The sequence below is a fragment of the Phasianus colchicus genome, chromosome 17 (assembly GCF_987193195.1).
Source record: "Phasianus colchicus chromosome 17, bPhaCol1.hap1.1, whole genome shotgun sequence".
Taxonomy (NCBI): Eukaryota; Metazoa; Chordata; class Aves; order Galliformes; family Phasianidae; genus Phasianus; species Phasianus colchicus.
In genome coordinates this window covers 12,591,093-12,602,812 of record NC_143452.1, presented here as the reverse complement: position 1 = coordinate 12,602,812, position 11,720 = coordinate 12,591,093, and the positions used below count along the sequence as shown (strand labels likewise).

Sequence of the window (11,720 nt, the reverse complement as noted above, 5' to 3'; positions counted from 1 at the left end):
TACTTCAAAGTGACCCCTGAAATAAGAAGTATAAGTAAATAACATTGCCATTAAAAGGAGAAGAATTTACATATCAAGGAAAGCTTATTAAAAAGGTTCTGTACAGTTTGGAATCAAGATAATGGGGCAGCATTTCCTTACAGGGAGTGCTGACGGTCCATAGGCCCCAGGGAATGGGAAGGACTGCTGTCAAAACAAGAAGAGAACTCATTTGTATCAGTACTGAAAACCCGGTCAGCAGTTTTGTTTCACAGTGATAGCAGTGGGCTGAAAACCCAAACAATGAGATTTTCTGGCACATTCTTGAAGCGCGTTGCACGCATGGAAATTAAAATGCATTTTCTCTTTGAACTATAGCACGTGTGAGGGATTTGGGTTGTTCAAAGGCGAATCATAAGTGGACACTAATATCCTAATTCATCAAAGAATGAGCACAGGATTAAGTCTGCCTTTAATCAGCAGAGCTCTTAGGGATGTGTGTACCTGCAGGAGTGCACTGCTGCTGACCAACTCGGTGGGATGTGTCTATGGGCACTGGGGGGATTAGAAGCAGAGCCTGAACTTGCTGAAAAGACACCTGAAGTGGCTCTGTAATTTGTTTCCCGTCACAAATGTCTGTGAAATCAGAGTAAATGCTCTCTCGTTTCAGACTACACTCGATTCTTCCAGCATTACTGTTTTCATGGTGCTTGAGATTGTGAAATACGTTTGCACACCGAATGCACACTGCTCTGCAAGGAGCAGCAGGGTGGGAAGCTCAACTCCTTGAGCTTTCAGCCAGGACTGACATCCAACCAAATGGTGCCAGGGGACTGATATTATCCGTGTTCTTGGATACAACACATTTTAGAAGATTACATTGTTTGGCAGTTCTGAACTGAGTTGCATATGCTTTGTAATATGCAATTTCTGAGGACATTTTGTCTGAGTGCAAGGACTCATCTCAGAATAATCTAATTTCTGGGGTATTTTGGTGCATGAGTGTTGCAGCCTTTGTTGCTTCTAACTGTGTTATTTTATGTGTTCTGTGAATTAGGGGAAAGGAGAGGGAAATGTAAAATGGTAAAGCAGAATCTGAAACAAGGACTGCAGAGTTGTCTCATTCATCCTAAGTGGATTAGCCCTTCAGCTAGAAAGTCTTACGCTCTATCTCCATAACCACTTAGTCAGTTAATATCTTTGTAAACCCTTGCAAAGCACAGTCATCTCTTCAAGCAAGAATGGAAAGCACCACGCTGCTCCCACAACAGAGCAACCAGCACTGTTGTGATTGTTTCAAACTGAAGGAGCTGTGCATTTAAATCAGAAAAGGGCCAGTCCTGTTACAAGTGAGTTTTGTAGTAACTGAATGACTAAATCAACATAGGCACCATTCCTGCCTTGCCTGGTGCTCGGCTCAGCTGCGAGGTGCTTTCCTTGCTGAGCTCTGCTCTGCTCTGCCTGCCTTCTCTCTGCTCAGTTTGTCATTTGCAGGGCATGATAATTGTCAAAGTCATCTGGCTGACCTCCTCCTCAGACTGCCTATAATTGGGATGCTATTAAAAGATGTGATAAGGAGATGAACGGTTCCTCTTTCCAGGACACAGTATTTATAGCGTACCACTAACAGGTAACCTACGGAGAGCAAGCAGGGTCATTGGAGCCCCAGTGCTTGACAATGTTTGCACGTTCCTTGAAAAGGAGATGTGAGGCTGCAGGAGGGAACCCCCGGGCCCAGCGCCAGGAGCTCATCCCTTACTGCAAGCACACTGGAAAACGCAGCGCGTGCTCGTGTGACATTTCCAAGACGTGAAGTGTGCCATGGGACCCCGTCCTGAGCGCAGGGCGCAGCTCCGGTTACCGGCCGTCAGGAGATGCTGGGGCTGAGCCACTTGGCAGGCTTTCAGGCATCTGAAAGACTTTCTGGGAAACCCACTTTCCTGAGAAAAACCGCAGGTGGGAACGGTTTCCTCAGCACAGAAGGGCAGGGCTGACGGCTGCCAGCCCACCTTCCTGCAGCCGGGCTAACAGGGACACGGCAGAGCCGCGCGCACCAAGCGGGCAGTTCAGCGCAGCTCCCCAAAAATGGACAACCTTCAGTATTCTGCTCCTTAGAAACGAATTGGACCTCAGAAGAGGAGCGAGGGAGGACGCGGGGCGGGCATTACCGCAGCCCTGCCCACAGCCCTGCCCGCCGCGGGGTCGGGGCGCTCGGCGGGGCGGAGCGGAGCGGGCGCGGTTCTGTCGGAGGCTGCTGCTGTGCCGGTAGGGCTGCTCGAGCCGCCCCGGCTCCGCCGGCTGCCTCCAACTTTCCCGGAGAAGGATGGCCTCCAATTTCAACGACATCGTGAAGCAGGGCTACGTGCGCATCAGGAGCAGGCGGCTGGGGGTGAGTGTTGGTCCCCTCCCGGCGGCACCTGCCTTGGGGATTTGTTTTCTTCTTCTGTTTTTTTTTTTTTTTTTTTTTTTCCCTTTTCGTGCATTTGTCTTTGTCTTGTTTTTGCGAACTGTGCTCTCCGAGTGCCTCCGCAGGGGAGGTGAAAATCTAGGGGGCGATGAATCAAAGCATCTTAAATGCATGCATCTGCGCGTCTCATACGTGCTGGTATACGTATCTGTATGCATGTATGTATATTTGTACTATATATTTGTGGGCGTGATGCTGCCGAGGTGTCGCTACCCGGAGCCGGGCATCCGCCCGCCGCCAACTTTGGGCCGGGGCCGCCGGTTGTAGAGCGCTGAGAGCCGAGGAGGAGGAGGAGGAGGAGGATGGCTGGAGGAGCGGGGCTGCAGGTGCCCTCGGGAACGGGGAGTGCTGGGGAACTTCGGGCAGGGAGGGCCGGGGCTTTGCCTTGCGGTGCGGTCTGCAGCTGCCTGAAGTCTCGGTGTTCCTGGGATGGAGTTGTAACGCATCGGGGTTTGGAGCTCCGTGTGGGACAGGTGGAGACCTTGTCGGTACCTTTTAGGGCTTTAAAGATGACCGCGTGAGAGTTTGACAAAATGAAAAATCCCCAGATCCCCATTCCTCCTTTAGTTCCTTATTTCATTTTAAACATAAGCCTGTTCTTGTGCTTCCACGACACGCTCCTGGTTTCGGCAGTAGCAGCAGGTGCCCCTCGGGCATCCACTCTGACCCTCCAGAGCCGCTGCTCCTCAGCGCGACCTGCAGCTGCAGCTCCTGCTCCTTCCTGCGGTGCGGGAGCTCAGCCTGGAGGGAGGCTTTGTGCCTATCGAGTGCTCCATAGATGAATCTGCACCTCAGGACAGGCAGGCAACTTATTTCTTGTGTTCACTGACAGCTGATGGGTTATTAAATGGGCAGTTCTGAATTGTTTGTAGCATGAGTTTTACATCCAGGTTTATTGTGGGGTGTGTTTGGTCATCAGGAAGTTTTTGCTGATGAAAAGTAAACTTCATTCTCTTTGCACGCCCATGTTCAATAGAACCTGTAGAGTTCATCTTCCTGACTTGTTTGGAAGGTAGAAAGCTTTTTTAATGTGTTCATGTTCCAAAGGGAAGATGCTGTTTTTCTTGTAGCTGTACTTCTGGGCATTGTTCATTCTTTAAGAACCATATGATTCAGTGACAGATAGAGATAACATCATTCAGAGAGAGTCTGTAGTAAATCTGGCAGGATCAGTGTACCATGGCCATCCTTCCAGCACTGCATGTATTGGTATTCAATTTGTTCCTGCGTAAATAAAAAGTAAGATTAAACTTTGACACATTTTTCCATACTGTGGCAGTGAAACCTAACAGGAATGTGAACAAGGTGCACCTACGCTGAGATGAGTGGAAGTCCTGTTAATGCCTCTGGCTTCCCTTTATCAAAGCTTTCCAAAGTGTGTGGTGGTGGTGGTGGTGGTGGTGATGAGCAAGTGCTCAGTGTCCTCTCAGCAGAAGTACATTTGTCAGTTAAGTGCAAGAAACAGAGGAGGAAATGGAGAAAGACATAGAGCCAATGGAAATGGAACTAGTGTTAAGTGTTTTCTTTGATTAGATGACCTCTTATTTCTTCTTATCCCAGTGTTTTGTGTTATATCGATGGCTGACAAGCGTGGAAGGGGTGATGGAAAAAGTGCTTTAGTGAAGATGTCCCGGAGTGACTGTGCCTTATAGAGCTGTTAAAATGAAGAGCTCAGAACTGATTATTCCAGGCTTCCTTTGCTCTGGGCATGCTGTCCCATTGGCTTTCCAGTGCTGAAGGAAGCCAGTAGCTGCTACCTGGTGACAGAGGCTGGAGCTATGGGCATGAGGTGCCCTGTTCAGATCCTGGTTCCCCTCTTATCTGGGAGTAAGTAGTTTTGTTAACAGTTGAGCTTTTTTCTCCTTAAAGTTTTCAGTTTAAAATATTGCTCAGACATTTGAAATACAACTGCAGACTTCCTCCTGCAACTTGCATTCCCTATAAGCTGCTTAAGAGCCCAGTGTCCTGATTTATGAAATCCAAGTGAAAGTGGGTACTTGGGTTAATTATGATTAACCTGAGGTCTTCAGATACAGGACAAGCATGTTTGCCTGAAGCAGCACAGCAGCTGCCAGCACCCCCTTCAGAACACAGCCCCAGCTAACGCTCCTCACTCCTGCTGGCTTTTCCTCCTGCATCAGCTGTGGATGTGCCCAGCTGGTGCAGAAGAGGCCTGAGCTGCAGCTTGGTATTAGAGAGAGCTTGAGTTCAGTATTACTCGATGGCAAATGGGAGGTTGGCTCCTTGAGAGGAGCTGTGGGACAGCTTGGTTTTTTGGGTAGCTACGTTGGCAAGGGCTTTCCAGCACCCAGGAGCTGGAGATGGGAAGTGAAAAATATAAATCTTAATCCATAGAGTGGGAAACTTTGCAACTCTGCTCCAGCCCTGTGCACAGCTCCTGCTGGTTGGGAAGGGCTTGGGTGCTGTGTGTGGTGAGGTGTGAGGGGAGTTACTAAAATACATTCACCTCTATGGTGGCACAGTTGCAATCAGTGTGTTGTCCTTTCATATGGAACTCAGCTCCTGGGTTTTTCTCTGTAATGCTATGGTAATTTCATCACCAAGGGAACTAGAGCAGCACTTGTATCTACAAATTACTTCAAAAAATGACTTTTTGGAATAACAGGGGTGCAAGTGCTAGATTTGTGAAGAAAGGGGTGTAGAGGAGCAGCTTGCTCAAACTGAGCCTCTTTTGAAGGAAAACTGACAGTTCTGAGAGGCTCTACTTTGTAATTTCAAGTCCAGCGTAGGCTAATTAGTTTTGTACCTGGACCGTTTGTGTGCACTTTAAATATGTAAATTTAATATTATTTAATAGAATAGTTTCCATAGTAACATTTGCATCACGTGTGTCTTCCACAGAGCCAAATATATTCAAGAGAAAGAGCACTCTTCCCAGTTCTTTCCATCCGTATAGGGAGAAAAATAATTCCCTCAGCCAATGATGTCTCTCAGTTCCGTTATTAGCGCTGACATGGAGGAGATTGTGTTCTAAGAAACTGCTGACAGTGCAAATGCACGACCTCACAGAGTTCTGTGCAACATAACAGATCAGCTTTGTTCTGTGGGCAGCACTTCCACCAGTGACCAGCAGACCTGTGTTTGGGGAGAGGGGACAAGAGGAGATGCTGTGCCACACTGAGTGCTTCTGCCAGCCATTACCTTTCATCTGATAAAGCATCTATTTACATGAAACACAAGTTGTTTTATGGCTTCTGAACCTAAAAGACTTTTTTTTGCCATTGTGATTGTCAATTGAGGTCTTGTTCTGTGACACAGGTCTGATTTGGTGGGAGTGGGGGATTATATTAGGGGGATGCTTGCTCTCTTTATTGAAAAAGCCAGTCCCTGTGTTCCCACTGTAAGGACAGGTGTGTGTGGTGCTGGGGAATACACTTAGGCTTTCATTTTGATTGAACTGTGTCAACTGAGTGTTCAGTTAACAAATAAGAACAGGAATAAATCTTTGAAATAAAGGACCTTTGTTACACTGATAAGCCTGGCTTGTAGCTGCTGCTTTCTGATGTCTACCTGCTAGCCTGGTGTCAACCTACATGCTTCCTGGCAAAGTCTTCCTTGCCCTGAGGAAGCAGGCTGTCATGCTCCAAGGAAGTGGTGGTGTGAGGAAGCACAGTATACGACAGGTATTGTACTGAGAAAGTGGGTTGCTGGGATGAAATCTTGCCCAAAGAGCTTTAAAAGTAAAAGGGCACTTGTTGCTCATGGGAGTCGCTTGCCTTTCTTGCAGAGCTGGGAGGCTCCTGGCAGTGCTTTTGTTGCAGTCTGACACTTTTATTGAGCTCTCCGTTGTTGCAGCTTGGCTTGACTTTGCATCACCCCCACTTACATTTGGGGTCCTGGAAGCAACATTTCAATTTGTGTAAAGGCTGCAGAGGACAGAAGCTGCCCTAGGGGTATCCCCTGCTGCTGCTATCAGGGTGCAGGCAGATGGGAGTGGTGGGGCTCCCAGGGAGGCAGTGATGTCCCTGAAGCAGCATTGGGCATGCTGATGGCACGATACCAGAGAGTGCCCTCTCCTTGCATGTTGAAGATGATGCTGTTCTCCCTGGGAGATCCCGCGAAGCCCTCAGGGCTGTCCCAGCCTTGTGATGTATGGCAGACTGCTGGAGTGAGATGCCATGGGGTCAGCTGTCAGCCCCTGGATCTTGGTGTGCCAGGAGCTCACGTGGCGTGTCCTATTGCATGAAGTGCCTGAGCTGTCTGCAGCTAAAACTGCAATAGTGCTGATCAAACAAAAGCACCCCAAAGAACCAGCTGAGATGTTCTGGTCAGGCACAGAGTTGTTGCTAAGAAGGACTTGTCCATGGCCAAACTGCACAGCATCCAGCTTGGCTCCACTCCCTTGGCTGGAAGGCACTGGCTTTTGGAAGCCTTCCATCCTCCGGCTTTCTTGGAAGCTGCACACCTTCCTCCTAATGAGGGTTTTGCTGCTGTGTGTGGCTGCTCCCCAGGAGGGCAGCATACCTTTCTAAGCAGTGTATGCATCTGAGGCTGATACACACAGGTCTGTACCTTTTTCTACCGAGTTTTGTCTGCTAGGAATGCATGTGACTTGTGGTTTCTTATTTTATTACAGCTTTGACTCCAAGGTTCCAGAAAACACTGAAGATTGTGTGTATCTAAAATCACAATGGAACATACTGAAATAATTTCGATACGAACATTGAGATGACCCCTATTCTGCAAAGAGGATGCCATTTTTTCCCCTCACAAAACAGGGTTATTAAAATTAGGGCAGACTAGGACAGCATGTGCTGCTGAATACTACACACACATTACTGCTGCATGACAGAAGTATTTAAAACAGTCCTCACAATTTGTGGCTTGTTGGAAAAGCCTTACGAAGTGTTTCTCTTTCTAGAACATATCCAGTTGCTAACCAGCTACGCTGGATGTTTACCACCCGGAACAACAACTGCACACTAACTTTCTAAATTGCCATTACTGGAGGTATTCTGATGTATTTTATGGCTGCCATGATGTTGTGATGGTATTTCCTGTGTATTGAGGTCTGGGAGCCAGCTCTGCAGTTTGTATTACTATCACATTATTACAGACTACTAAAAATGCTCGTTTGGGAGGATCCATTGACTTTAATGGAGCTGTGCAAACAGCTGAGTATCTGTTCCTAAAAGATGCATGTCTCCAGAGAGGCATCCTGTATGTTTATCAGTGAATAAAGCTCCCAGAGAGGAGGAAAGGAGTAAAGTGGATATTTTTTAACCTAGCAGTGTGTTTCTTGTACCTCAGCCTGGCAGAGAAGCGCAGCTAACAGCTCAGTGCAGTGTCCTTTCCCAGAGCTATGCTCACTTCGCATCATCCAGGCATGGCTCAGAACTCTTCTTGCAGCCATATCTGCTGAACAACGCTTGTAATTAAATCCTCAGCCTGCTCCTGGGGTGTGTGTAACCCCATCTGCTGGAGGCACCTCCTGGTCATGCATGGCATGGTCAGCTTCCAGCGTCCTGCTGTGGGACCCCCATGGAAACCTGGGCTGGAGCCAGGACAAAGATCTCAGCAGCTTCGCCAGGTTTCAGCAGCTCAAGTCCAAAAGTGCAGTTCTGACAAACTTCTCTGTCTGTGAAAATTTCCCAAGGATGCTGAGAGCAGCCGGCATCTCATAGGGCTTCAGTCATGGCAATTGTGGGTTGTCCACATCTGGGATGCTCCTGCTGCCCTGTCCAGGGCTGTTCTCTTGCTGTCCTGCCATGGGAACAGATGTATGGCCTTTCCTCCTCAGGGTACTTAACATTGCTGATGGGGCTGCATTGCTGGATTTTTGCACCTTTCCAATCCATTTGGGTGTGGAAAAATGATTTCTTGTTATGAGGGTGTCCTTGGGCAACTGGTGGGCTTTACCAGTGGCTGCTGGGTAGGACCTGCCTTCTAGGAGTGGAGGGAAGGAGGAAAATCAGAAGTTGTCCTTCTGAAGGCAGCGGTGTTGATGGCACTGCTCTCAGTGGTATGAGGACCTTGTTAACAGGAGAAAGCATTTCTGTGGGGGCTCCTCTGAACGCTCTTTAATGCTGATCTAAATCAGTTTAACCAAATTCAGTGAAGTCCTAATGGTAGAGAAATTGGGAAGTAAAGCATAGTGCAACTGTAATGGGCTTTAATGAAATATTTGGCTACTGGAATTAGTGTTAGGCTTGTCCAGAGAGAAACAAGACCTGTGTGCCACTGCTTTGCTCGATGGGTCTGACTTGTCCAAAAACTCTCAACCACATCAGTGCAAAGGAATGTGATACATGCTAGTTGGCCAATGCAGAACTAGGGCTCTCCTGGCCAGCCCTATAATAGGAACTTGTAATAATTTAGTCTTTAGAAGGGCAAAGAAGGGAGATGGCTTCTTCACAGCTTTGTGGTTAGTCTCCTGCTTTTAGAACATAGTTGCTTAATAGCAAACAATTTGTACTGTCGTATTCCTGGACTGGTTTGAAAACTCAGTGTAAAATGGTTCTTAGGTCTCTGGACTGCTTCTCACCTTGATTAATGCTTTACTTTAACAGAAGTATCTAATATTAAAAAAAAAAAAAAAATCAGCAAAAATTCACCTAAAATCAGGAGGGCTTTTCTCTCTCATACAGTTGAGGAATTGGATGGTGTATAGAGGCCATATGCTAGAGGGGAAATGCAACAATTTTGTGCTGTAGCACAAAAAACCCACGCATCAAACAGCCTGCAGGCTGCAGTCTTCATCTGGTGTGGCATTAATGCTTACAGCACACGCTTTGGGACTGCAGTGGGAAAACTTCTGATCAGCGCTCAGAAGTTTGGAAAAACCTTATACAAAAGTTCAGTACTTTGAGTTTCTTAAAGAATTTTATCTACAGCTGAAACTTTTGATTTTCAAAAGCTGAGAAGAAATGAAGCTTTCGGTGTTCTCACATCTTGATTTTAATGACGCTGATTTCTGTGGGAACTTCAGTGAGAAGAGATTGGTGTTGAGCATGGAAAATGACATGTAGTTTTTGCAAGTTCTGCATAGTGGTGTTTCTGTGAAACGCTGTGGGAGGAGAGGTGGGACAGGGAGAGAAAACCTGCAGGACTGGAACCAGATGGTTCACAGACTGGTGCTTGGGTGCTGGAGAGTCAGCATGGGGGGGTCAGAGCAAGAGCTGTGGAAACTGGAAACCACAGTGATAGGGGACTTAATAGGGGGCAGGGGAAGGAAAAGTTGTCTGCCTGTATCTGTCTGTGTTTGAAGCAGCTTCAGTGATCAACCTCCAGCATTCACCTCTATAGCTCCTTTCAATCTGGAAGTATTGAGACAGAATAAAACGAGCAGATTTTGTATGCACCAACTTCAGTGTGCAAGATATTAAGCTTGTTGGATTTGTATTTTTAGAAAACTCTTAAATAAGGTGTTGGAACATATTCACAGATACGATTTCTTGCTGCTTGGAACTTGGTGGTGGTGGCAGGAATAGGATCCAGGACGTTGCTTGGAAAGCATGAGCTTGGAGGGGTGTCAAGTGGATGGGACCAGGTTCCTCCTGTGGTGTGCAGTGACAGGGCAAGGGGCAATGGGCACAAACTGAAACACAGCAACATGAGGAAAAGCTTTTTCACTGTGAGAGTGATGGAGCACCAAAACAGCTGCCCAGAGATTGTGGAGTTTCCTTCTCTGGAGGTACTCAAAACAAACTGGAAGCTTCTACTGCAATCTACTGTAAGGAACCGCTTTAGCAAGGGGTTGGACTGGATGATCTCCAGAGGTCCCTTCCAGTCCATCTGATTATATGAAGTTTTCTTATGCTTTTCAGCATTCATTTTCCACTTGGTAACCTTCCCTGTCATTCTTTGGAAGACAACCTTAGGTATTTAGCAAAACAAAGAGACTTCAAATTTGCCATTTTCCAAAACTGAGATAAACTGGTGAACAATGGGCTCTTACCCGTTTGCTGTCTTGTTCTGAAGATGAAGTCTTTACTTTGCCAAATCTAATTCAGACTTGAGTGCAGTGCTCCTGTTCTGCTTTTATCTCAGATAATTCCCCCAGCTTGTGCCAGCTGTTTCCCCAGCTCCGTATCCTCACCGTTTACTCTTTTGTTGCTAGACTGTATGTTTTCTGGAGGTGATTGTGTTAACTGTTACTGCACACAAAGGATATGCCAACAACAATTGTGAACACAATGACAGGAAAGTAAAACCCCGTTACAAACAGGGGAAGCTCAGTCTGTCCTCATTTCATTGCCTTTTCATCATCAGTCCATTACAGCACGAGAGCTCCTCTGCTGTGGGTGTGGGTGTTACTCTGAAGTTGCACCCGCCATAAATTAACATTTTGCAGTGTTTATGGAGACACTTGAAAGAAAGCAACAGATGTAAGGTCTGCACCTGGGCTGACATCTTAATGTGATGCTTCTGTAGTTTCAGGTGTACTGTGGAAGTTGATGGACTATTTCTATTATCTTCTTGTCTGACTTCATCAAGTGCTGTCAGAAATACCAGTGGAAGTTCAAGCGAGTAGAACAGGGTGGGGTTTTATCTCCCTTTCTTCTACTGAGAATAATATAACTCTTTCCAGTTCAGAACGTCACTGCAGTGAAATCCATGGTATTTCTTCCCAGCTGTATTAATGTAGAAGATAAAGCGGTTCCTTTCCTTTCCAAGGAACATTTGCCTTGTGATGTCCTGTGGTCAGCAAAGGAGAACTACTCTTAATGCCCTCCTGAGTGGCTGTGCCCCAGTGAAGACAAATGTTAGCTGATGGTGCCAGATTTGCAGATACAGCTGGGTGGCACAGGGCTTATGGGGATGGATTTTTAGACCTGATTTGACCTCTAGAAAGGTTGGGGGAATGAACCCCCACTGTGCAGTGTTGATGTTAGGAGAGAAAGAGAAGTGTGGAACTCTACCTCATCTTGGGACTGTGCAGGGAACCTTGAGGCTGAGTTGAGGTATGAGGCAGATGTATATCAGGATGGGAGGTGATGCATATTGTTTGTTGAAGCAAACCTGTGATGCTTCCTGGAGCTTGCAGAGAAATTAATTGGCAAATGGCAAAGAATGACAGCGGGCCAAAAATGGCCAGTTGTTGCTAGTTAGGGGCTTGCAGGGCATTTGTCATCCTTGGCTGTCCAAGCAGCATACAACAAGCCTCATTAACTCTATTTCCAGGTGGGCAGATGGCAACAGGTACAGCTGAATTGCTCAAGTCACTCTCTGATGTCTGGAAAATTAAAACACTTCTCTCGTGTCTGGCTTTGGGTGATGGCAGCTGTTGGAGAACATATTCTTCTGAGATAAA

At 46.9% G+C, this 11,720-nt stretch overlaps 1 protein-coding gene across 2 annotated transcripts in view; it reads left to right on the top strand.

The window, feature by feature from the left end:
- Positions 1-1,918: 1,918 nt before the first annotated feature.
- Positions 1,919-11,720, top strand: part of DOK5 (docking protein 5) — a 34,600-nt gene continuing 24,798 nt past the window's right edge. The window contains exon 1 of one of the 2 annotated variants that reach the window (XM_031616227.2): positions 1,919-2,368. In XM_031616227.2, the coding sequence (XP_031472087.2) occupies positions 2,303-2,368 (66 nt within the window). In that variant the 5' untranslated portion in view covers positions 1,919-2,302. The remainder of the gene's footprint in view (positions 2,369-11,720) is intronic. The other variant, XM_031616247.2, reaches the window with a different exon arrangement.